The sequence below is a fragment of the Aegilops tauschii genome, chromosome 1 (genome assembly GCF_002575655.3).
Source record: "Aegilops tauschii subsp. strangulata cultivar AL8/78 chromosome 1, Aet v6.0, whole genome shotgun sequence".
In the NCBI taxonomy this organism is placed as follows: Eukaryota; Viridiplantae; Streptophyta; class Magnoliopsida; order Poales; family Poaceae; genus Aegilops; species Aegilops tauschii.
In genome coordinates this window covers 70,663,705-70,690,138 of record NC_053035.3, presented here as the reverse complement: position 1 = coordinate 70,690,138, position 26,434 = coordinate 70,663,705, and the positions used below count along the sequence as shown (strand labels likewise).

Sequence of the window (26,434 nt, the reverse complement as noted above, 5' to 3'; positions counted from 1 at the left end):
TCCGCGAGAGGCGATCCTATTGGTTGTGCTCGGCTGCTCGCCCACCAGTGACTCCGCAAAAACATTGTTATTGGGCCCAAAAGGAAACCAAGCTCTGGTTGGGCCGTCGAATTGCGTCGTTTTCTTGCATCGTTTGCTCTGTTTTTTGTGAACGTGCTGGCTCTGTTTTTTGTGAACGTGCTGGCTCTGTTTTTTACATCGTTTGCATCGTTTGCTCTGATGTTTGCATCTTTTGACATTGCGTAGCAAATGACCAAGTTTTTAAGGGCCAAATTTATTTTTATCATACAAAATGGCCACAAACTATTCAAAAATTGTCTCTTTTCATTCATATAATTTATATGACCACGGATTCCCACGCGTGCAACTAGCTTCTTTTTCTTCTTCTTTTTCAAACCACTGTTTTGAAGGAAACATGCCCTAGAGGCAATAATAAAGTTGTTATTTATATTTCCTTATATCATGATAAATATTCATTATTCATGCTAGAATTGTATTAACCGGAAACTTAGTACATGTGTGAATATATAGACAAACTAAGTGTCACTAGTATGCCTCTACTTGACTAGCTCGTTGAATCAAAGATGGTTAAGTTTCCTAGCCATAGACATGAGTTGTCATTTGATTAACGGGATCACATCATTAGAGACTTATTTGATTGACTTGACCCATTCGGTTAGCTTAGCATTTGATCGTTTAGTATATTGCTATTGCTTTCTTCATCACTTATACATGTTCCTATGACTATGAGATTATGCAACTCCCGAATACCAGAGGAACACTTTGTGTGCTACCAAACGTCACAACGTAACTGGGTGATTACAAAGGTGCTCTACAGGTGTCTCCGATGGTACTTGTTGAGTTGGCATAGATCGAGATTAGGATTTGTCACATCACTATAAGCATTGCAAGCAATGCAACTAATGAGTTAGTTGCGGGATGATGTATTACGGAACGAGTAAAGAGACTTGCCGGTAACGAGATTGAACTAGGTATTGTGTCGGTGTACAAAAGTAGGGGTGCTCCTTTTTACCCCTTTACTTGGGCACGGGCAGTCGGAGCCGCGTCTACGGCCACACTTAACAGGGCAAGGGAGGGAAGCCGAAGAGAAGCCAGAAGCACAAGACAACAAAGGGGCGAGGTGGACTCCCCCGGCAAGACCCTTGCGGGGGCAACTTGCCCTAACACCAACAGAGCGAGCCACCCTTGAGCCCACAGGTTTCAACCCAACCAACTACGTTGGGACCAGGGCTCGGGAGGCACCTCCGTGGTGGCATGCAGATCTTTGTCAAGATCATAAATGCACAAGATCAGATGAGGATCAGAAGACGACGACCCTCGGCGAGACCCTCGCCGAGGAGAGCCATAAGACCCCCGGCAAGATCCTTGTCGGGGACGACTGCGCGCCACGACAAGACCCTTGCCGGGCCCCCAGCAAGGCCCTTGCCGAGGACATCAGCGGGGCCACTGCCAGGCCGTACCAGCCAAGTTTCCACCGCCGTTCGCATGCAGCTGCCAGCCCAACCAGCTGGGCAGGCACCTGCGTGGCAACATGCAGCTTCCAGGCCAAATCAGCAAGCACCTCCGTGGTGGCATACAGGTCTTCGTGAAGACCCTACCACCGCGCCACCTCAGCCGTCTGCTTGCCTACATGGCGCCGCATGCATCGCTGGCCAGGGCGCGTGTCGAAGCAAGGAGGAGCGGCGACGGACGGGACGGGCCTCGCTCCCGTCCCCGATAAAGCTAAGGGACACCTAAGCGATGCATTAAATGCATCTTGTCCTGTAATACGAGCGATAAGCTCGCAGTACTGTAGGCCTTTCCACCTCCTGTGCGCCATTGTGGCAGCCCCTTTCGACTACAAAAGGAGCCCATGGCGTACTGGAGAGGGATTCGGCTCTCTGAAACAAGACAGCCACCGTAGCTAGTTCGAAAGCTCAAGAACACTCAATACATCCACCAAGGCAGGACTAGGGTTTTACGCATCCTCGTGGCCCGAACCTGGGTAAACGATCCTTGTGCTGGCTCCTGGACCTGCTCTCCTCACAACCCCGCGCCCGCCGACCGTAGAAGGGATTCCAGTGATCCCATAGGTGTCGTCCTCACCGACATCTTTGGCGCGCCAGGTAGGGGGCGCAGTTGTGGGAATCTGGTCTAGCAGCCAGCCTAGCAGTTCCTCGTGGCCATGGGTTCTAAAGAAGAAGACGGCTAAAGGGTGTCGCCGCCTGCAAGCGCGAAGGGCGCCAGTTCGGCGGCAAGAAAGCTAAATCATGCCGAACTTTAGATATTTCTTCTTTATATAAGGTTATTCCCCTCGGAGATCTCGTTCTTTGTATGGAAAACCTGCACGCAAAGGGGCCCTCCCGCAATTGGCAACACCCTTGTTCTGTTTCGAGTCTGCTCAAAAGCTCGAGCGGCCGCGTCGAGAGTGGCAGGGTAGCCTTCCACACTTGGCAACACTCTCGATTCTGACTCGAGTCAAGCTCGACAGTTCGAGCGGCCGCGTTAAGGGCGGTAAGGTGGTTCGCCCGACAGCAAGCACACCCGGCAGGCCATTGGGGATCCGTCCTGAAGACGCCGCCCTGGGTTTACCCGCCAACAAGCCTACCCGGTTAACGTAGGGTGGACATACAAAGAAAGGTTGAACAGGAGAATAACGTGCATCATATCAAAAGTACTGCAGAATTATATTACATCAAATTGTTGCTGCGGTTCTAACTAAAGATAGAAATTGTCTTGGTCATGAACCTGCAGCGGCGATAAGAAACGGGGTGCCTAATCCCGACGCTGGCCCTCCACCCTTTGAATTCCATCGATGAGGCTGATGATGGGCTCGATACGCTCCTTGAGCGGCGCGAGGTCAGTACTGTCGTGGAATCGTCACGGCAGATGTCCTCGAGCTAGGACTTAGTCGTGGAGCCATCGCAACTAGGAAGCTTAAAGGGGTTAAGCGGGACAAGGAATACGAGGGTTTATACTGGTTCGGCCCTTACGGTGAAGGTAAAAGCCTACGTCCAGTTTGAGGTGGTATTGATTAGGGTTTCGATAACTAGGGAGCTAATCTGCTATGCCCGGCTCTCGATGAGATTTTTCTTGTCCCTCAACCGCTGCCGGGTCGTCCCTTTATATAGGGAGGCCGACGCCCAACAGCTCTCAGAGTCCCGGCCGACTTATAAGAGTGTCCGGCTCGGACTCTTAACTATTCTTGCCTTATACTACAAGTTCTACCATAATAATGATTGTAACTACGGGCCTTAAGCCATATCCGGGTCTTAAGCCCATCTCTGGCCCATCGTCTTCAAGCTTGGCTCCGGGCTTCTGGCAATGACCATATGAGTAACCCGGCCCCTCCTGGCGGGTGACTCTAAGGTCTATATCCTCAACATTAGGCCCCAGATTGATTTGAGCCGGCTCATGTCAATCTTCAATCCCTTCGACAGAAAATCTCCGGCTTACCATTGTGTGAGAGCCATAACCCAGCGTGATTCTTTACTGTCATCCCGAAAATCGAGGCGTCTCGTGGGGAGATAACCACGCCGTGGTCTCCTTGATTCTCGCGCCCACTTATGAGCTCGCCTTATAAATAGGCCGGCCCGACGGGCCTTTCTCACTCTCCTTCCTCCGTCGCCTCCTTCCTCTCACTGTCCCGTGCTGCTCGAGCTCTGCCGCCGTCGCCGCCGCGGGTCTTCTCGTCGTCACCAGCTCAGGCCGCTGCATCACCCTGATTTGACCAGAGAAACGCGACGACCTCCGCGACTCTCCAGCCCCTGTAAGTCCTGCTTGTCCTGTAGAATAGATCTGCCGTAGGGTTCGTCCGCGTTCTTCGTGTTCGTCGCCGTCGCCCACAAGCTCCGGTAGTCTTCTTTTTTACTGCTCCTTTTTGATCTTAACCCGTATGGTACCACTGCGGTAGATGTTTTAGCACCCATTTCAAACACAAGTAGATTTCTTTTCACTGCATAAAGACCTCATTCGAGATCAAGAACTCCCCTGCGTCTGTATTTTAGGTCTAGAAAATTTCCTTTGGACCGACCATTTTGATCCAATTTTTTTACTGCAATGTGTGAAACCTGTTTACCACACTTAGTAAAAAACTGCAATCATTGAATCTCGGCGGTTTACAGTTCCGGTTTAAAGAAACCACGCGCCGTAGAACCTTCCGGCTTAAAGAAAACCATGCGCCATAAAATTTCCGGCTTAGCTATGATAAGGCCTGTAGACAATCAAATTACTCTCAATCCCTCGGCGGCTTAAATAGCCCGATGCACTTAAATGTATACCATTAGTCCCCTTCATAAGCCGCCACCTTGACATTGAACTGTAGATTTCTTCCAGCTCATAATTAACCCGGACGTTTTTCCTTTTATCATAGACTGTCGACTTTCACCATGCCTCCCAAAGCTCCCAAAGCCTCCATCACTTGCAACTGGATGAGGTCCAATGTCACCAATGAGACCCTAGCGGATTTTGTTAAGTCTGGATATCTGCCCAAGAAAGACATCAGGTCCTACCGTGCCCCTGACCCCTCAGAAGAGAGACCACAGCCAAAGGACGGGGAGGTAGTGATTTTTGCGGATCATATGAGCCGGGGCTTTGCACCGCCCGGCTCAAAGTTTTTCAGAGATGTTCTGAATTTCTTCGATCTGCGGCCTCAGAACATAGGACCCAACTCAGTGTCCAACATCTGCAACTTCCAAGTATTCTGCGAGGTTTACCTTGGAGAAGAACCTAGTCTGCTGCTCTTCAGAGAGCTTTTTTACTTGATCCGTCAGAATGAGTGCGCCAATGGGCCAAGTCTGGAGTTAGGTGGCATCTCCATCCAGCGGCGTAGGGACTGCCTTTTCCCTTACGCAGAGCCGCCGAGCCACCCAAAGGACTGGAACATGACTTGGTTCTATTGCCAAGATACGTCACCGGCTGATGAAAGTCCGCTGCCCGGCTTTCGCCCATCACGTCTGGAGTCAACACACCCACTGTCAGACAAACTGACTCCGGTGGAGCGCCAGCCTCTGCTCCCTACTATCAACAAGATCAAGGCTCTCCTGGGCAATGGTCTGAATGGAATCGATCTAGTCCGGGTCTGGATCTCGTGGCGGGTGATCCCATTGAGCCGCCGCCCCGGCTTAATGTGTGAGTACACGGGCCGAAAGGACGACCCTCAGAGACACAACCGCAATGATCTTCCTGAAGACATTGCAGAGGAGATGACCAAGGCTCTTTTAAACGAGAGCCTGGCAGACTGCGGAAGGACCGGGTTAGCCCCCTTCTGCAAGACCAACCCAGCCCCAGCGGTAAGCCGCCAATCTGATCATCCTATCTTCTTCTGTATATAACTTTTATCTGAATCGTTTGAAGAAATCATCATTGTATTTTTCAGGCTGACGACAAGTTCTGGCGGGTCAAATATGACCATGAGGCGGCCAAGAAGGCCAGAAAGGTGAAGAAAGCCGCCAAAAAAGCCGCTCCCCGTAAGAAGGGAAGTAGGCCAACCGCTTCGGAGCTGATGCAGCTAAGCGACAGCTCCGAGTCAGAGGTAACTCCTGAACCTGTAAGCTCTTTGTCATGTTTTATTGTTTGTCTCTGTCCGCCTTACCAACACTTGTTCATCAACAGGATGACACCGGAGCCAGTAACCCGGTGGTTGAAGAGGTAATGTCACTTTCCTCCGACTCGGAGCCCTTGCCAAGGCTGAAAGTCCGAAGGGTAACCCGGAAAGTAAGCTTTTCACATCCTTTAGCTTATCAAGATCCTCAATTTATTTTGAAGCGACAGGTTCATGAGAGCCGGCGTCACACCCGGACCAGCAAGGACACCGACCTCTCCTCCGGGTTACCTGACGCATCAAGGAAGCGCCGAACTGAGGTTATTTCCCACTTGTACCCTTTTCATCCGTTGGCGGGTGTTATACGTCAGCCACTCAATTCTTCTGACTCAAATTATCAGGAGACCTCCCCGTCTTCCGGCGACTCTATGCAGTCAAGTCTGCCGGCTTTCAAGACCGTGCCCGGGTAATGATAACCCTCTTATATTTGTTCTGGTCTTTGCTCATACTTTTTATACTAACCTTTGTTGTTCTTTCAGTGCCCAGGCAAAGCTCACCAAGAGGGCGAAGAAAACCAAGTCGGCCGGAGAGCCGGATTTGCCTGAGCCGGAGGTGACGGTCCAAGAACCGCCAGCTGCCTTCGCCCCCGAAGCCACCACTCCAATGGACACGGCACCTGTAGAAGCTTCTGCTGACCCGGAGGCCTCCGGCTCGGCTCAACCAACAAATGACTCGGACGTGGTAATCACCCGGACGGAGTTCGTTGAGCTGGGGAGACCTACCGTGCTGGCCAAGTGCTCCGCTAAGGGGGAGTTGCTGCAGCCCCACCGGGTGAACCTGGACCTCTCCGACTACGCCAACCTGAGCATCGGAGAGCTCGTCTCTGGCTACATCAGCCAAGTGCACAAGAGCCGGGACGCAGAGGTTGCCATGGTGAACCAGATCCAGCAGAAGTCTGAGGTATCATTCTGCTGTCCTCTTACTTACTGCATAGTTACCTTTACCATGCTAGCCCCCAAGTCGACGACTTATGATTGAATATGTTGTAGACTTAGGTTCCGGCTTACTCAATCGAGCCGGCAGTTTGTAGATAGATACGTTCAATATGCATTAGCCCCCAAGTGCCAAGTGTCTTTGCTTGGAAAACGCTTGGGACTTATATAGTAACTATTCATGTCATAACCCGGAAGTTTATACAGGCTGTTGGCAAGAAGCTCGAGGCTGACCTTGCTGATCTCAAGAACCGGCTGAAGATGCAAGAGATGGAGACCCGGAAGGCAAACGCCAAGTTCGTGTCCAGCATCGCCGCGCAAGAGAAGCTGAAGACGGAGTTCGACGCTGAGCGGAAGGCGTGGGCCGAAGAAAAGGTCGCACTGGTGAACCGGGCTGAACAGGCGGAGAAGGCTCTCTCCGAGAAGACCGCCGAGCTCTCCGGCCTAAAGCGCCAAGTGTCCCAGATGGTGGCCGCAGTCTTCGGTAAGTCGTCTCGCCGGCTTTCATCAAGTTTAGAATGTGTATATCTCATAATTTCATCCTTGTCGGCGGCTTATCTGTCTTTGTTAAACAGGTCCCAGAAGTGCCAACCTGAATCAGAGTGTGGTGACCAAGCTGAAGGCCGTATACACCCTGGTGGAGCAACTCTACACCGGGTCACAACGTGCCTTGGCTGTGGTGGCCCTCTCCAACGAGGTGCCGACTCACCTGGCGGAAGTCCTTCGCCGGCTCGCCGTTCTTCCTCAACGGATCCAAGAACTGCGACGAGCCTCTGCAAGAGCCGGAGCGATTGCTGCGCTGAGCCGGGCTAAGGCGTTCTTGCCAGAGTTAGACCCGGCGGACATCGCCCTCGGCTACCCAAGTCTGAAGGAAGACGGCACCGCCTTTGATCAGAAGGACTTTGCAGCTTGCGTGAAGGCCGTACGCCCGGTGGCCACTCTTATTGGCAACGATACCGATCTGACCAAGTACCAGCCGGGCTACGACGCAGAAAATCAGAGGATTCCTACTCCGCGCTATGAAGCCCTCAACTTGATCCCACCGGCTCGTCAGCACACTTTCGCCCCGGAGATTGACCCTTCTGGGTTAATTGACGAGGAAGCCCAGTTCGAAGCTCTCAGCGGCATCGACTGGAAGTCATCAACCTTCTGGGTCTTGGGATCAACCGGAGGAGAAGGAAGAGATGAGCCGGAGACTTCCACCCAGCAAGCGTCTTAACTTCCGCAGCCGGTTTACCAAACAATGCTCCACCCTTTTAGACTTGATGAGTTTTGTAATAGAGTAGGTGCAACAGTTTATCTCTGCCGTGCCCTCGTGCACGTATTGAATGCTGAAGTCTTTTGAAGTTGTCTCTTTGATGTTTCTCCGGGTCATAATCAATCCTTTGTTTTTCTTAACCTCAAAAGAGGTGCCTTTAATTATCCTGCATAGAAGGGCAAATCACAAGTCTCGAGGCGGCTTACCGCCCTGAGAATCATAAGTTTTAGATAACCCAGAATATGAATCAAAAAGGACTTGTCTTCAATGATATCCTGAATACAGCCGTAAGAACAAACGTAACGGCCTGCAAGCATACTTCCGGTTTAGATAACCCGGACAAGAAGGTTGGTACCGCAACTCCGGTTTACCTGGCTTATAACACCCATTGCGTTCAGCAATACTGTAAACCCAAGTTAAGCCGGCAAAGTGAGACCCGGCCGTACACACTTGGAATAATCAGACAAAACCGACCAGTGGGTGTGGCGATGCCAATCAAGAGGGTATTGACAGCTATGTTCTCTTTGGTTCGAATACGACCCATGTTTGAACAGGAAGCCCCCAAGTGATTTTAAGAATTGTTTAACGACGCTGATTCGAATAGGATCCACGTCGGTTCCCAAAGGGGTGAAACCATGATTCAAATATGATCAAGGAAAACTCCCCAATGAGCTCGGCACTTTGCCAATCAAATGGGTATCGACAACTATGTTCTCTTTGGTTCGAATACGACCCATGTTTGAACAGGAAGCCCCCAAGTGACCTTGTTGCTTATGGCTAGATTTGAATACGATCATAAGCCGGATCCTCCTTCAAGTCATCATGTAATCTTGCAATGAAAACAACACGTGCACATTTGGAGGAAAAAAAGGACAGAGGTCCTGCTTTATTGCTTATCATAATATATACACGGCTGAGAGAAATATGTACATCACGAGAGCTGGTGGCTCAAGTGTAGTAAGGCCGAAGCTGAGCTATGTTCCACGGCCGACGGGTCTCTTCCTCCGACTTACTTGAATCTTTATGCTCCCGAATGTCAATGAGGTAATATGACCCGTTGTGCAAGTTCATGCTGACCACAAAGGGTCCTTCCCAAGGCGGGGAGAGCTTGTGCATATCTGTTTGATCCTGGATGAGCCGGAGCACGAGATCGCCTTCCTGGAAGACCCGGGTTTTAACCCGGCGACTATGATAACGGCGCAGGTCTTGTTGGTAAATCACGGAGCGAGCTGCGGCCACATCACGCTGTTCGTCCAACAAGTAAGAGCATCTTGGCGCGCCTGTTCATTGTCTGCCTCAACATAAGCCGCCACTCGAGGTGAGTCATGACGGATGTCACTGGGGAGGACGGCCTCTGCCCCATAAACCATGAAGAAAGGCGTGAAGCCTGTAGATCTGTTAGGAGTAGTGTTGATGCTCCATAACATGGAGGGCAACTCCTCCACCCAACAACCCGGCGTCCGTTGCAAAGGGACCAAAAGCCGGGGCTTGATACCCTTCAGAATCTCCTGATTAGCTCTCTCAGCTTGACCATTGGATTGAGGATGAGCAACTAAGGAGACATCAAGTCGGATATGCTCTCGCTGACAAAACTCTTCCATGGCGCCTTTGGATAGATTGGTGCCATTGTCAGTTATAATGCTGTGCGGAAAGCCAAAGCGGAAAATCACCTTTTTCATAAATTGAACCGCCGTGGCCGCATCGCACTTGCTAACTGGCTCAGCTTCCACCCACTTGGTAAATTTGTCAACCGCCACCAATAGGTGGGTCTTCTTATCCTTGGACCTTTTGAAAGGTCCAACCATATCAAGCCCCCAGACCGCAAAGGGCCAAGTAATTGGGATCATCCTCAGCTCTTGAGCCGGTACGTGAGCCCGTCGCGAGAACCTTTGGCAACCATCACATTTACTAAGTCCTCTGCATCAGCATGAGCCGTCAACCAATAGAAACCATGACGAAAAGCCTTGGCCACAAGAGACTTTGAGCCGGCGTGATGGCCACAATCCCCTTCATGGATCTCACGCAAGATTTCTTGACCTTCCTCAGGGGAGACACAACGCTGAAACGCCCCTGTGACACTGCGATGATGCAACTCGCCATCGATAACGATCATTGACTTAGCCCGCCGGGTTATTTGCCTGGCCAAAGTTTCATCCTCAGGCAACTCGCCCCGGGTCATGTAAGCCAGATACGGCATTGTCCAGTCTGGTATGATATGGAGAGCCGCCACCAGTCGTGCCTCCGGGTCAGGGACAGCCAAATCTTCCTCTGTAGGCAACTTAACAGAAGGGCTATACAGGACGTCCAGGAAAATGTTAGGCGGCACCGGCTTTCGCTGAGAGCCTAGCCGGCTTAGAGCATCAGCCGCCTCGTTCTTCCTGCGATCAATGTGCTCTACTTGGTAGCCCTGAAAGTGCCCAGCAATGGCATCAACTTCGCGGCGATAAGCCGCCATGAGAGGGTCCTTAGAGTCCCACTTGCCTGATACTTGTTGAGCCACCAAGTCTGAGTCACCGAAACACCTTACCCGGCTCAAGCTCATCTCCTTAGCCATCCGAAGACCGTGGAGCAAGGCCTCGTACTCAGCTGCATTGTTAGTGCAAGGAAACATCAACCGTAGCACATAATGGAACTTGTCACCTTTAGGGGAAGCCAATACAACTCCAGCCCCCGAGCCTTCCAACTGCCTGGACCTGTCGAAGTGAATAGTCCAATATGTGTTATCCGGCTTCTGCTCGGGCACCTGTGACTCTGTCCAATCATTGATGAAATCCACCAAGGCCTGAGATTTAACAGCAGTGCGTGGCACGTATTTGAGACCATGAGGTCCCAGTTCTATAGCCCACTTAGCAATTCTCCCTGTGGCCTCTCTGTTTTGAATGATATCACCAAGAGGGGCAGAACTGACCACAGTTATGGGATGACCCTGGAAATAATGCTTAAGCTTCCGGCTTGCCATGAACACACCATAAACAAGCTTCTGCCAATGCGGATACCGCTGTTTGGACTCGATGAGCACTTCGCTGACATAATAAACCGGCCGCTGAACCGGATGCTCCTTACCCTCTTCCTTGCGCTCCACCACTATAGCCACACTGACGACTCGTGTGTTCGCCGCCACATATAATAATAAGGGCTCCTTATCAACCGGAGCAGCAAGGACTGGAGGCTCTGCCAGCTGCTTCTTCAACTCCTCAAAGGCGGTATTAGCTGCATCATTCCAGACAAAGTTATCAGTTTTCTTCATCAACTGATATAAGGGCATGGCCTTCTCACCCAAACGGCTTATAAACCGGCTTAAAGCAGCGATGCGACCCGCCAAGCGCTGAACGTCATTTATACACGCTGGCTTAGCCAGGGAGGTGATGGCCTGGATCTTCTCCGGGTTAGCTTCAATGCCTCTGTTAGAAACCAAGAAACCCAAGAGTTTGCCTGCAGGAACACCAAAGACACACTTGGCCGGGTTAAGCATCATCTTGTAGACCCGGAGATTATCAAAGGTTTCTCTCAAATCATCTATCAGGGCTTCCTATTTTATGGACTTAACCACAATATCGTCCACATAAGCATGAACATTACGTCCAATCTGTTTATGAAGACAGTTCTGCACGCAACGCTGATAAGTCGCCTGTGCACACTTGAGTCCAAAGGGCATGGATACATAGCAGAAGGCTCCAAAGGGAGTGATGAACGCCGTCTTCTCCTGGTCCTTAACCGCCATTTTAATCTGATGATATCCAGAATAAGCGTCCAGAAAACTTAAACGCGCACAACCGGCCGTAGCATCAATAATTTGATCGATACGGGGAAGGGCAAAAGGATCAGCCGGACACGCCTTATTTAAGTCCGTGTAGTCCACACACATCTGCCAAGTGCCGTTCTTCTTGAGTACGAGCACCGGGTTAGCTAACCATTCTGGGTGGAAAACTTCAACAATAAACCCGGCCGCCAAGAGCCGGGCCACCTCTTCACCAATAGCTTTCCGCATCTCTTCATTAAACCGCCGAAGGAACTGCCTGACCAGCTTAAATTTCGGATCAACATTGAGAGTGTGCTCAGCGAGTTCTCTAGGTACACCTGGCATGTCAGAAGGTTTCAATGCGAAGATGCCCCTATTCCCATGGATGAACTCGATGAGCGCGCTTTCCTATTTTGGATCCAGATTGGCACTGATGCTAAACTGCTGAGATGAGTCACCTGGAACAAAATCAACAAGTTTAGTCTCATCAGCCGATTTAAATTTCATTGCCGGCTCTTGCTCTGTAGTTGGCTTTTTCAGAGAGGTCATATCTGTTGGGTCAACATTGTCTTTGTAAAACTTCAACTCCTCTGTTGCACAAACAGATTCTGCATAAGCCGCCTCACCTTCCTCACACTCCAGAGCCACCTTCCGGCTGCCGTGAACCGTAATGGTCCCATTGTGACCCGGCATCTTGAGCTGTAAGTACACATAACACGGCCGTGCCATGAACTTGGCGTAAGCCGGCCGTCCAAATATAGCATGGTATGGACTTCTTATCTTGACCACCTCAAAGGTCAATTTTTCCACCCTGTAGTTGTTTTCATCTCCGAAGGCCACTTCCAATTCGATCTTGCCGACTGGATAAGCCGACTTACCAGGTACCACACCATGGAAGATAGTGTTTGACTGGCTGAGGTTCTTATCAACCAACCCCATACGGCGAAAAGTCTCATAATAGAGGATGTTGATGCTGCTGCCTCCATCCATGAGCACCTTTGTGAACTTATATCCTCCCACTTGAGGAGCCACCACTAAGGCCAAGTGGCCCGGGTTATCCAACCGGGGAGGGTGATCCTCCCTACTCCACACTATAGGCTGCTCAGACCACCGCAAGTAGCGTGGAACCGCCGGCTCAACAGCATTCACAGCCCTTTTATGAAGCTTCTGATCTCGCTTACACAGGCTGGTGGTAAACACATGGTACTGTCCACCGCTAAGCTGCTTTGGATTGGTCTGATAACCCCCTGCTGCTGTTGATGACCCTGGCCAGACTGTTGATTGAAGCCCCCTTGACCGTTCTGAGGATTAGAATTTGAGCCGCCGCCCGGGCCATGAAAACCGCCGGCGCCTGAGCCGCCGCCCGGGCCATTGTAATTCTTAAAGGCCTTCATGATTGCACAGTCCTTCCATAGATGAGTCGCTGGCTTCTCTCTAGAGCCATGCCTTGGACAAGGCTCATTCAACAGTTGCTCCAGCGTCGGGCCTGACCCGCCGCCTCGGGGAGGGGGCCTCCCTTTGCGTCGCTGGTTATTACCTTGTGAGCTGGCGTTGGCTACAAACTCTAAGCTGCCATCAGCCTTGCACTTGCTTCCTCCTTGGTTCCCCGGGTTATGCTGAGGACCCTTGCCATTGCCGTTCTTCTTTCCCTTCCCTGTCCTTTCATCATCTGAAGGGGGATCCTTGGTACCATCAGAATCGGCGTACTTGACAAGAGCCGCCATTAGTGTACCCATATCATTGCAGTCGCGCTTAAGCCGCCCGAGTTTCATCTTCAGGGGCACAAAACGACAATTCTGCTCCAACATTAAGACTGCTGAGCCGGCATCCATCTTATCTGACGAATGTATGATCTCCTTGACCCGGCGAACCCAATGCGTCGTGGATTCACCCTCCTGCCGCTTACAGTTAGTCAAATCCACAATTGACATAGACTGCCTGCAGGTATCCTTAAAGTTTTGGATGAACCGGGCTTTCAGCTCAGCCCAAGATCCGATGGAGTTCGGTGGTAGCCCTTTCAACCAAGTGCGGGCAGTCCCATCCAACATCGTGGTGAAGTACTTGGCCATTGCCGCCTCACTGACTTCCAGTAGTTCCATGGCCATCTCGTAACTCTCGATCCAGGCTGCGGGTTGTAAGTCAGCCGTGTAGTTGGGCACCTTCCTGGGGCCTTTGAAGTCCTTGGGTAAACGCTCATTGCGGATAGCTGGCACCAAGCAAGGGACACCCCCAGTCCTGGTAGGGATGCCCACATCGACGGACATCGTCGGATAAGCCGGGGGAGTCTGGTAAGCCGTCAACTGAGGCACCTGCTCCGCCTCTTGCCGCGCTCTGTCTTGGTCTGCTGCGTGAAAGGCTCCATTATGAGCCGGGCCATGGCCAGGGGGCGGGTCATGGCGTCGGACGTTACTTGAGCCGGTCGCTGAGACCATGTGCCGGCTGTAACTCGGGCTCCGGCCTGGACAAGGGGTCGAGTGGATCCTGTCCCGGCTGCAGGAGTACGCCTCTTGCTGTGCCAGTGCTGTCTGAAGGAGTTCCCTGACCCGGCGGGTTTCAATAGCCATCGGAGAGTCGCCGTCGACCGGGAGAGCCGCCAGCCGTGCTGCCGCAGCGACCATGTTCTCCAGCGGGTTATTATAATGACCCGGTGGCACGTATTGAGGCGGGGCAGGGGGCATCTGGGGAGGCCCCATTACTTGTGGCTGAATAGGGGTCCCCGACCCGGGCACTATGACCCCCGGTGGGTTACTAGACCCTGCACCTGGCGTGTTGAAGAGGTTGCGTGGATCGTAAACCGGAGGGAGTCGAGATTGGGCCTTTTGATGCCTCCTTCTCAGGACCTCATTGGCCGCGCTTTGATCCATCGTGAGCCGGAAGGACTGCGCTTGAATCAACTGGGTTTGGGCATCGAGAGCCGCCCGCTCCGCAGCCATCTTGATCCCTTCCGCTGCCAGATCCTCCTTAGCCTTCACTAGATCCAACTTTAACTATGCCACCTCCGCATCATGCTGAGCTTGATCCGCCGGGTCAACCGTGGCGGTTAACAGGGTCGTCATCTTGTCCGTGAGATCCATTAGCACCTGAGCCGGCGAGGGCACCGGGTTTCCCGCTCCAGTAGCAGGGTTCTGAACAGGCTGCGCACCGGCCATAAAGATTCCAACCCGGCTTGGCAGCTCAAATAGGTCCGGAATACTGTCACCATCGGAACAACCCATGAGCCTGCCATCTTGAAGTTGATACAACGAGTTTGACTCATCGGTGGCCGACTCACCGTCAGAGCCGGCGGCCGTCTCATCACCAGATCCAGATTGATCAGAGAGTCCTCCATGGATACACCCCACAAAAGCATGCCTTAAGGCAGGCCGGGCCCGGGCGGGTCGCGCACGCTGAGCCGTCTCGACGAGATCGGCACAGAGACCCGGCTCAGGGCCCGGCTCACCAATCTTGCCAATGAAAACATGAATTCCGCCGAAGGGGACCCGGTACCCGTACTCAATTGAGCCGGCGTCGGGGCCCCAGTTTGCATCGTCGATGTAGAGCTTGCTGCGACGACTCTTGGTCATCCGGCCCACAGCGTATCCCTTGAGCCCTTCGAAGCTGCCCTTCAAGAACTCAAATCCACCGTGCGCTGGCCCCACGGTGGGCGCCAACTGTCGTGGAATCGTCACGGCAGATGTCCTCGAGCTAGGACTTAGTCGTGGAGCCATCGCAACTAGGAAGCTTAAAGGGGTTAAGCGGGACAAGGAATACGAGGGTTTATACTGGTTCGGCCCCTTACGGTGAAGGTAAAAGCCTACGTCCAGTTTGAGGTGGTATTGATTAGGGTTTCGATAACCAGGGAGCTAATCTGCTATGCCCGGCTCTCGATGAGATTGTTCTTGTCCCTCAACCGCTGCCGGGTCGTCCCTTTATATAGGGAGGCCGACGCCCAACAGCTCTCAGAGTCCCGGCCGACTTATAAGAGTGTCCGGCTCGGACTCTTAACTATTCTTGCCTTATACTACAAGTTCTACCATAATAATGATTGTAACTACGGGCCTTAAGCCATATCCGGGTCTTAAGCCCATCTCTGGCCCATCGTCTTCAAGCTTGGCTCCGGGCTTCTGGCAATGACCATATGAGTAACCCGGCCCCTCCTGGCGGGTGACTCTAAGGTCTATATCCTGAACAAGTACCCTCCGGCAGGCTCTCCAGCGCAGCGTCAAAGTCAAGGGTGGGGTTCCAGTACGCCACCTTGGTGAGGACCTTGGTCATGGCACCCCGGCAGAGCATTCGGTTCTCGTCGGCCAGTGAAGCCACCCTATTGGAGTGGAACTACTCCAGGGCCCCGAGAACACCCTCGAAGAACAGGGTCAGCTTGGCGTTGGTGGTCCTGCTGCGCTCTGGGACGTACCTCACATTTGGCATCCCCATGGTAGCTAGCTGCGTGGTGATCCTGCCGGCGACGTCCACGAGGCGGCCGACCCAGCGGTTCTGACCGTCCACAACATCCTTGTGGTTGGCGGCCTCGTTCTTCCGCAGCTGCTTCTCGTTCTCCAGATCCTTGGCCAGGATCTCCTCCCGGGCTTTGCTCTCCGACAGCATCCCCTCGAGACCCTCCAGCTTCAGCTTGAGGTCTTTGATGGAGTTGTTGGCCTCGGAGAGCTCCCCGGCCCTGCTGACGGCCGCGCCCTGCGCCTCCGTTAGGGCACCATTGAGCGTGTCCTTCTCCTTGGACAGCTTCAGGGCCTGCTCCTTCAGCTCGTCCCGCTCCACCTCCAGCTCCTTCACCCTGCCGGCGTGAACCAGAGCCTGGCCATCGAGCGCCTCCCTGTGCCTCTGCTCTAGCTCTTGGGTCCGCTGCACGACGAGCTCCTCCACCTCCTCATCCTTTGCTAGCGTTGCGGCGAGCTTCTCCTCACGCGCGGCAAGGTCCTCCTCCTGGGAGTTCAGCGCGGCCTGGTGCTGGGCCCGAGTGGCCTCGGCTGCGGCGGCCAAGCTCTCCGCCGTCTCCTGGGCCTTTTCGATGTCGGCCCGCTTCATGGTGAGCTCCACCTCGCGCTTGGCTAGCTCGCCCTGGGCGGCCTTCAGATCTTCGCAAGCTTGGCGGAACCAAGTCTGCGTCTCAGCAACGTGAACCTTGAGGTCCGCCTCCGCCTTGTCCACCGTTGCCGCCCTGGACTTGGCCTTGTCCAGGCGGGCGCGGTGGAGCGCCTGGAGCTTCCGAAAGTTGGCGCCCATGGCCTGGAGAAGCCGCTCCTCTGAGGAACCCTCGCCACCGGTGCTCGGCTCATCGACAACCTCGAGCCCGGCGGCGGCAAGCACCTCCTCGTCAAACACCTCGCCCTCGATGGGCGCCCTAGAGCTCGACGACCCTGGGAGGTGGACGAAAAGGTCGTCGCTCACCCTCAGGTACTTGCCGGAGCCATAGGCAGCGGAGGAGGAGGGCTGGTCATCAACCACCTCCTCCTCGGCGGCGGACCTGCCGACCTCCCCGGCTGGCCCCTTGCCAGCCTCCCCGGCAGGCCCCTTGGCAGCATCCTCAGCAGCGCCCTTGGCGGCCTCCTCGGCGGCGATCTTCTCGGCCTCCGCCTCAGCGGCCTTGGCGACATCCTCGATAACAGTGTTGATGTCCTCTGGGTCCGCCGAAGGGGGATCTAGACACCGAGAAGGGAATGAGGCGAGTCCAAGACCAGGGGTCAGAAAGAAGAAAAAGCAAACAGGAACGGAAGGCGAGTGTCTTACTTGTGCCGGGCTGGGAAGCAGAGATCCCCTCCCCGCCATCATTTGGCGCCGAGGCAAAGCCACCAGCGCCTGAGTTCGCCTCCCCCTCCTCCGTGTGCATGGGCTCGGTGCTTGGCGCCCTTGCCGGGGACGCCCCTCGAGGCGGCGTGGTCGATGGGGGCGACGTGTTGGGGGTAGCCCTCTGTGGCTCCTCCTGCTGCTGTTCTCCTCCTGCAACCATGGCAAGGTCAGTGCCAACTGATTGTACTCCCAACACACGCTGGCGGAGGGCAAGTGATGGACTCACACTGGGGGCTGGGCCGGGGGCTGCTGTCCGGACTACTCAACACCACCAGTGGTGTGCCGGAGGTGCCTGCCGGGGGCTGGCCGCTCGTCGTGGTCCTGGGCCTCTTCACCCTTTGAGCCAGCGTCTCCACGTCCCTGCAAAATGAAAATAATTCAAGATAGGCGGCACTGTTTGAGGAAACGGAGATGACAAAAAGGGGAAGCAAAGCTTACTCCTCCTCCTCTGCTGCCTTCCTCTTCCTCCGCAGGCTGAGGGACCCGAAGTCAAAGACGACCCCCGCGTCAACGTCCGCCGAAGGAGGGGAAGGAGGTGGGGTCTGGGCGCGTCTGGACGAAGAAGAAGCGATGCTTTCTTCTTTTCCACCGCGGCCTTCACCACTTTCTTCGCCGCCGCGGCCCTCGTCTGGCGCACGGACGTCTCCTGGGCCTGCCGCAGCTGCGCGGCCCTGCCGGGCCAGACCGGCTCGCCGAAGGTGGCCCGCCGCAGAATTCGCCCTCTCCCCGTGGCCGGAGGGTCGACGGCCTCCTCCTCCAACGACTCGTCAACCACATCTTCAACAAGAGGAGCCCCAGTGCCGGCGCTGCTGGCTTCCCCAGCGGCCTCCGCCCACTGGGCAAGCTCCTTCTCCCCCGCTTCTTCCGCGGCCTTGTCCTCCACGCCACCGGTGCTGCCGGCCTCCTCGGCGAGCTTCGCCTCCGCCGCCCTGGCGGCCATCTAGTCCAGCTCCGCCTGGTGGTGTCCTGGACGAGCCGCGGCTTGGCGCTGACGTACCCCTCATGCAAGGTGTCGAAGAACTCCTGCACTTGAATTTCCTCCAGCTCGACCCAGCTCGGGTCAAGACCATGCGCGTTGAAGTCCGGCATCATGGCGATGATGTCGGTCCGGCGAGAGTTGTTGCTCAGCAGGACCACTCCCGCCGGCAACTTGAACAGGGGCCCCTTGGCGACCTTGCCGGCCTTCACAGCGGCCCTCGCGGCCTTGCCGGTCCGCTCGACCTTGCCGTCGCGGTTCACGTCGAGCTGGAAAAGCCGCTGGCAGAAGTGGGCGTGCCCCATCACCATGAAGTTGTGGTCGAGGCCAGGGCGAAGCCTCATGATGTCGGCAGCGTTTGTGAAGAGCTAGGCCGGCCTCCCCTTGTTGTGCAGTGGAGCAATTCGGCGGCGGATGAAGTCTGCCCCGATCATCTCAAGGGTGAGCCTGGCCTCGGTGAGCCGAAGGATCCTGGTGGTGGCGATCGTGAGCTTCTCGTCATTGACGTCGACATCGCTCCAATCGCTTCTACGGACCGGCGGCGCCTGCGAACCTCGCAGAATGCTGGCGGATCCTTCTCTTCAATCCAGCACCACTGGCCCGCCATTCTTCCCACCTCTCCTTCATGGCACCCTCCGGGTACGCCCCCTTGGACCTCGGGATCCAGGCAATGCAACCAGAGACGGCGCCCCTCGTTTGGATCCGAGGGAAGAAGTAGTGGCGGAAGAGCGCCGTGTTGGGATGCACCCCGGCAAAACCCTCGCAGAGGTGCGCAAAAAGAGCCATGCACGCCACGGCATTTGGAGTAAATTCCAGAAGGCGGAAGCCGTAGGTGTGCATGACGTCATTGAAGAAATCAGAAAAGGGGGGCAGAGGCCGCAAGAGAAGTAATCGACGAAGAACGGGTACCGATTCGGGGCGGCCTCGGTGCAGTTAGCGGGGATGACGCGCGTGGCTGGATGCCCTGTCGTATCTCCCCCCGTCTTCATCCCCCATAGGTTCTTGAAGCAGTCCCGGAGCTCGACCGCGTCGACCGTCGACGGGAAGTAGGCGTGCTGCGTCCGCCACACCACCAACTCGCTCTCTGGCGGCTCCTTCTCCCCGGCGTCCTTGGCCACTCCCTTGCCTCTGCTGCTCTTGGGTGCCATGGCGGTTGCGGGAGGAGAGGAATGAAGGATGGCGAAGGCGCGGCGGCGGCAAGCAAAGGCGGAAGCTTAGGAAGGAAGGAGAAGGGGCGGGGGCTCTGAGATTGGAGGAGACGGAGAAGGGGGGGGGGTAAAGTGAGCAGCGCGCCCGCGGTTATCCCTTTTTACGGGGAAGGCGTGGGCCGCCTCCTTTCCCATTTACTGTGACGTGACGCATGAGTGTGGAAACCGCATCGCGCATGACCCCCACATCACGCGCGCCCCTCCACGTCGCGCGTTCAACGCGGGTCGTGGGGAAGCGCAGCGAACGAACAATTACTGCAGTAAAATCCGCCCCGACTGCCCGCGCACCATTTTGGGCCTGGCCCAACAACATGTCGCGCTTATGTGTGGCCCAGGCCCGGGGGCTCCTGTCAGTGTAAAAATGTAGGGGCGCTCCTTTTTATCCCTTTACTTGTGCACGGGCAGTCGGAGCCGCGTCTACGGCCACACTTAGCAGGGCAAGGGAGGGAAGCCGAAGAGAAGCCAGAAGCACAAGACAGCAAAGGGGCGAGGTGGACTCCCCCGGCAAGACCCTTGCCAGAGCGGCCTCCGCGGCCGCGGCAAGGGCCTTGCCGGGGCAACATGCCCGAACACCAACAGAGCGAGCCACCCTTGAGCCCACAGGTTTCAACCCAACCAACTACATTGGGACCAGGGCTCGGGAGGCACCTCCGTGGTGGCATGCAGATCTTTGTCAAGATCATAAATGCACAAGATCAGATGAGGATCAGAAGACGACGACCCTCGTCGAGACCCTCGCCGAGGAGAGCCACAAGAACCCCGGCAAGATCCTTGCCGGGGACGACTGCGCGCCACGGCAATACCCTTGCCGGGCCCCCGGCAAGGCCCTTGCCGAGGACCTTAGCGGGGCCACTGCCAGGCCCGCACCAGCCAAGTTTCCACCGCCGTTCGCATGCAGCTGCCAGCCCAACCAGCTGGGCAGGCACCTGCGTGGCAACATGCAGCTTCCATGCCAAATCAGCAAGCACCTCCGTGGTGGCATACAGATCTTCGTGAAGACCCTACCACCGCGCCACCTCAGCTGTCTGCCTGCCTACATGGCGCCTCATGCATTGCTGGCCAGGGCGCGTGTCGAAGCAAGGAGGAGCGGCGACGGACGGGACGGGCCTCGTTCCCGTCCCTGATAAAGCTAAGGGACACCTAAGCGATGCATTAAATGCGTCTTGTCCTGTAATACGGGCGATAAGCTCGCAGTACTGTAGGCCTTTCCACCTCCTGTGCGCCACTGTGGAAGCCCCTTTCGACTATAAAAGGAGGCCCATGGCATACTGGAGAGGGATTCGGCTCTCCGAAACAAGACAGCCACCGTAGCTAGTTCGAAAGCTCAAGAACACTCAATACATCCACCAAGGCAGGACTAGGGTTTTACGCATTCTCGCGGCCCGAACCTGGGTAAACGATCCTTGTGCTGGCTCCTGGACCTGCTCTCCTCACGACCCCACGCCCACCGACCGTAGAAGGGATTCTAGTGATCCCATAGGTGTCATCCTCACCGACATATTGGGATACCGACGATCGAATCTCGGGCAAGTAACATACCGATGACAAAGGGAACAACGTATGTTGTTATGCGGTTTGACCGATAAAGATCTTCGTAGAATATGTAGGAGCCAATATGAGCATCCAGGTTCCGCTATTGGTTATTGACCGGAAACGTGTCTCGGTCATGTCTACATAGTTCTCAAACCCGTAGGGTCCGCACGCTTAACGTTCGGTGACGATCGGTATTATGAGTTTATTTGTTTTGATGTACCGAAGGTAGTTCGGAGTCCCGGATATGATCACGGACATGACGAGGAGTCTCTAAATGGTTGACACATAAAGATTGATATATTGGAAGCCTATATTTGGACATCGGAATATTTCCAGGTAAAATCGGGATTTTACCGGAGTGTCGGGGGGGGGGGGGGGGTTACCGGAACCCCCCGGGGGCTAATGGGCCTTGATGGGAGAGAGGGGCCGGCCAAGGCAGGCCGCGCGCCCCCTCCCCTTGAGTGCGAATAGGACAAGGAAGGGGGGGACCTTGCCTTTCCCCTCTCCCACTCCTTCCTTCCCCCTCCTAGTGGGACTAGGAAAGGGGAGTCCTACTCGCACTAGGAGGAGGACTCCTCCTCTTGGCGCGCCCTTCTAGGGCCGGCTGGCCTCCCCCCTTGCTCCTTTATATACGGGGGCAGGGGGCACCCCATAACACACAAGTTGATCAGTTGATCTTTTAGCCGTGTGCGGTGCCCCCCTCCATCCTAATCCACCTCGGTCATATGGTAGTGGTACTTAGGCGAAGCCCTGCATCGGTAGCATCATCATCACCGTCATCACGCCGTCGTGCTGACGGAACTCTCCCTCGAAGCTCTGCTGGATCGTGAGTTCGTGGGACGTCACCGAGCTGAACGTGTGCTGAACTCGGAGGTGCCGTGTGTTCGGTTCTTGGATCGGTCGGATCGTGAAGACGTACGACTACATCAACTGCGTTGTCATAACGCTTCCGCTTACAGTCTACGAGGGTACATGGACGACACTCTCCCCTCTCGTTGCTATGCATCACCATGATCTTGCGTGTGTGTAGGATTTTTTTTGAAATTACTATGATCCCCAACAGTGGTATCCGAGCCAGGTTTATGCGTAGTTGTTATATGCACGAGTAGAACACAAGTGAGTTGTGGCGATACAAGTCATACTGCTTACTACCATGTCATACTTTGATTCGGCGGTATTGTTGGATGAAGCGGCACGGAAACATTACGCGTACGCTTACGCGAGACTGGTTCTGCCGACGTGCTTCGCACATAGGTGGTTGGCGGGTGTCAGTTTCTCCAACTTTAGTTGAATTGAGTGTGGCTACGCCCGATCCTTGTGAAGGTTAAAACATCACATACTTGACGAAATATCATTGTGGTTTTGATGCGTAGGTAAGATTGGTTCTTGCTCAGCCCGTAGCAGCCACGTAAAACTTGCAACAACAAAGAAGAGGACGTCTAACTTGTTTTTGCAGGGCATGCTGTGATGTGATATGGTCAAGACATGATGCTAAATTTTATTCTATGAGATGATCATGTTTTGTAACCGAGTTATCGGTAACTGGCAGGAGCCATATGGTTGTCGCTTTATTGTATGAAATGCAATCGCCATATAATTACTTTACTTTATCACTAAGCGGTAGCGATAGTCGTAGAAGCAATAGTTGGCGAGACAACAACGATGCTACGATGGAGATCAAGGTGTCGCACCGGTGATGATGGTGATCATGACGGTGCTTTGGAGATGGAGATCAAAGGCACAAGATGATGATGGCCATATCATATCACTTATATTGATTGCATGTGATGTTTATCTTTTATGCATCTTATTTTGCTTAGATCGACGGTATCATTATAAGATGATCTCTCACTAAATTTCAAGGTATAAGTGTTCTCCCTGAGTATGCACCGTTGCGAAAGTTCGTCGTGCCGAGACACCATGTGATGATCGGGTGTGATAAGCTCTATGTTCACATACAACGGGTGCAAGCCAGTTTTGCACACGCAGAATACTCAGGTTAAACTTGACGAGCCTAGCATATGCAGATATGGCCTCGGAACACTGAGACCGATAGGTCGAGCCAAAATCATATAGTAGATATGATCAACATAGTGATGTTCACCATTAAAAACTACTCCATCTCACGTGATGATCGGACATGGTTTAGTTGATATGGATCACGTGATCACTTAGATGATTAGAGGGATGTCTATCTAAGTGGGAGTTCTTAAGTAATTTGATTAATTGAACTTTCATTTATCATGAACTTAGTACCTGATAGTATTTTGCATGTCTATGTTGTTGTAGATAGATGGCCCGTGTTGTTCTTCCGTTGAATTTTAATGCGTTCCTTGAGAAAGCAAAATTGAAATATGATGGTAGCAATTACACGGACTGGGTCCGTAACTTGAGGATTATCCTCATTGCTGCACAGAAGAATTACGTCCTGGAAGCACCGCTAGGTGCCAAACCCGCTGGAGGAGCAACGCCAGATGTTATGAATGTTTGGCAGAGCAAAGCTGATGACTACTCGATAGTTCAGTGTGCCATGCTTTACGGCTTAGAAGCGGGACTTCAACGACGTTTTGAACGTCATGGAGCATATGAGATGTTCCAGGAGTTGAAGTTAATATTTCAAGCAAATGCCCGGATTGAGAGATATGAAGTCTCCAATAAGTTCTACAGCTGCAAGATGGAGGAGAATAGTTCTGTCAGTGAGCATATACTCAAAATGTCTGGGTATAACAATCACTTGATTCAACTGGGAGTTAATCTTCCGGATGATAGTGTCATTGTCAGAATTCTTCAATCACTGCCACCAAGCTACAAGAGCTTCGTGATGAACTATAATATGCAAGGGATGGATAAGACAATTCCCGAGCTCTTCGCGATGCTAAAGGCTGCGGAGGTAGAAATCAAGAAGGAGCATCAAGTGTTGATGGTCAACAAGACCACCAGTTTCAAGAAAAAAGGTAAAGGGAAGAAGGGGAACTTCAAGAAGAACGGCAAGCAAGTTGCTGCTCAAGTGAAGAAGCCCAAGTCTGGACCTAAGCCTGAGACTGAGTGCTTCTACTGCAAAGGGATTGGTCACTGGAAGCGGAACTGTCCCAAGTATTTGGCGGATAAGAAGGATGGCAAGGTGAACAAAGGTATATGTGATATACATGTTATTGATGTGTACCTTACTAATGCTCGTAGTAGCACCTGGGTATTTGATACTGGTTCTGTTGCTAATATTTGCAACTCGAAACAGGACTACGGATTAAGCGAAGATTGGCTAAGGACGAGGTGACGATGCGCATGGGAAATGGTTCCAAAGTCGATGTGATCGCGGTCGGCACGCTACCTCTACATCTACCTTCGGGATTAGTTTTAGACCTGAATAATTGTTATTTGGTGCCAGCGTTGAGCATGAACATTATATCTGGATTTTGTTTGATGCGAGACGGTTATTCATTTAAATCTGAGAATAATGGTTGTTCTATTTAGAGTAATATCTTTTATGGTCATGCACCCTTGAAGAGTGGTCTATTTGTGATGAATCTCAATAGTAGTGATACACATATTCATAATATTGAAGCTAAAAGATGCAGAGTTGATAATGATAGTGCAACTTATTTGTGGCACTGCCGTTTAGGTCATATTGGTGTAAAGCGCATGAAGAAACTCCTTTCTGATGGACTTTTGGAATCACTTGATTATGAATCACTTGGTACTTGCGAACCATGCCTCATGGGCAAGATGACTAAAACGCCGTTCTCCAAAACAATGGAGCGAGCAACAGATTTGTTGGAAATCATACATACTGATGTATGTGGTCCGATGAATGTTGAGGCTCGCGGTGGGTATCGTTATTTTCTCACCTTCACAGATGATTTGAGCAGATATGGGTATATCTACTTGATTAAACATAAGTCTGAAACATTTGAAAAGTTCAAAGAATTTCAGAGTGAAGTGGAAAATCATCGTAACAAGAAAATAAAGTTTCCGCGATCTGATCGTGGAGGAGAATATTTGAGTTACGAGTTTGGTCTTCATTTGAAACAATGTGGAATAGTTTCGCAACTCAAGCCACCTGGAACACCACAGCATAATGGTGTGTCCGAACATCGTAATCATACTTTACTAGATATGGTGCGATCTATGATGTCTCTTACTGATTTACCGCTATCATTTTGGGGTTATGCTTTAGAGACGGCTGCATTCACATTAAATAGGGCACCATCTAAATCCGTTGAGACGACGCCTTATGAACTGTGGTTTGGCAAGAAACCAAAGTTGTCGTTTCTGAAAGTTTGGGGCTGCGATGCTTATGTGAAAAAGGTTCAACCTGATAAGCTCGAACCCAAATCGGATAAATGTATCTTCATAGGATACCCAAAAGATACTGTTGGGTACACCTTCTATCACAGATCCGAAGGCAAGACATTCGTTGCTAAGAATGGATCCTTTCTAGAGAAGGAGTTTCTCTCGAAAGAAGTGAGTGGGAGGAAAGTAGAACTTGATGAGGTAACTGTACCCGCTCCCTTATTGGAAAGTAGTTCATCACAGAAATCTGTTCCTGTGACTCCTACACCAATTAGTGAGGAAGCTAATGATGATGATCATGTAACTTCAGATCAAGTTACTACTAAACCTCGTAGGTCAACCAGAGTAAGATCCGCACCAGAGTGGTACGGTAATCTTGTTCTGGAGGTCATGTTATTTGACCATGACGAACCTACGAACTATGAGGAAGCGATGATGAGCCCAGATTCCGCAAAATGGCTTGAGGCCATGAAATCTGAGATGAGATCCATGTATGAGAACAAAGTGTGGACTTTGGTTGACTTGCCCGATGATCGGCAAGCCATAGAGAATAAATGGATCTTCAAGAAGAAGACTGACGCTGACGGTAATGTTACTGTCTACAAAGCTCGACTTGTTGCGAAAGGTTTTCGACAAGTTCAAGGAGTTGACTACGATGAGACTTTCTCACCCGCAGCGATGCTTAAGTCCGTCCGAATCATGTTAGCAATTGCCGCATTTTATGATTATGAAATTTGGCAAATGGATGTAAAGACTGCATTCCTGAATGGATTTCTAGAAGAAGAGTTGTATATGATGCAACCTGAAGGTTTTATCGATCCAAAGGATGCTAACAAAGTGTGCAAGCTCCAGCGATCCATCTATGAACTGGTGCAAGCATCTCGGAGTTGGAATAAACGTTTTGGTAGTGTGATCAAAGCATATGGTTTTATACAGACTTTTGGAGAAGCCTGTATTTACAAGAAAGTGAGTGGGAGCTCTGTAGCATTTCTAATATTATATGTGGATGACATATTGTTGATTGGAAATGATATAGAATTTCTGGATAGCATAAAAGGATACTTGAATAAGAGTTTTTCAATGAAGACCTCGGTGAAGCTGCTTATATATTG

At 52.6% G+C, this 26,434-nt stretch overlaps 1 protein-coding gene across 1 annotated transcript in view; it reads left to right on the top strand.

The window, feature by feature from the left end:
- Positions 1-26,434, top strand: part of LOC141027638 (uncharacterized) — an 89,399-nt gene that overhangs the window by 4,351 nt on the left and 58,614 nt on the right. Inside the window, exons 3-6 of the mRNA XM_073504780.1 lie at positions 5,944-6,008; positions 6,082-6,502; positions 6,742-7,018; positions 7,110-7,583. Coding sequence (XP_073360881.1) covers positions 5,944-6,008; positions 6,082-6,502; positions 6,742-7,018; positions 7,110-7,583 — 1,237 coding nt within the window. The remainder of the gene's footprint in view (positions 1-5,943; positions 6,009-6,081; positions 6,503-6,741; positions 7,019-7,109; positions 7,584-26,434) is intronic.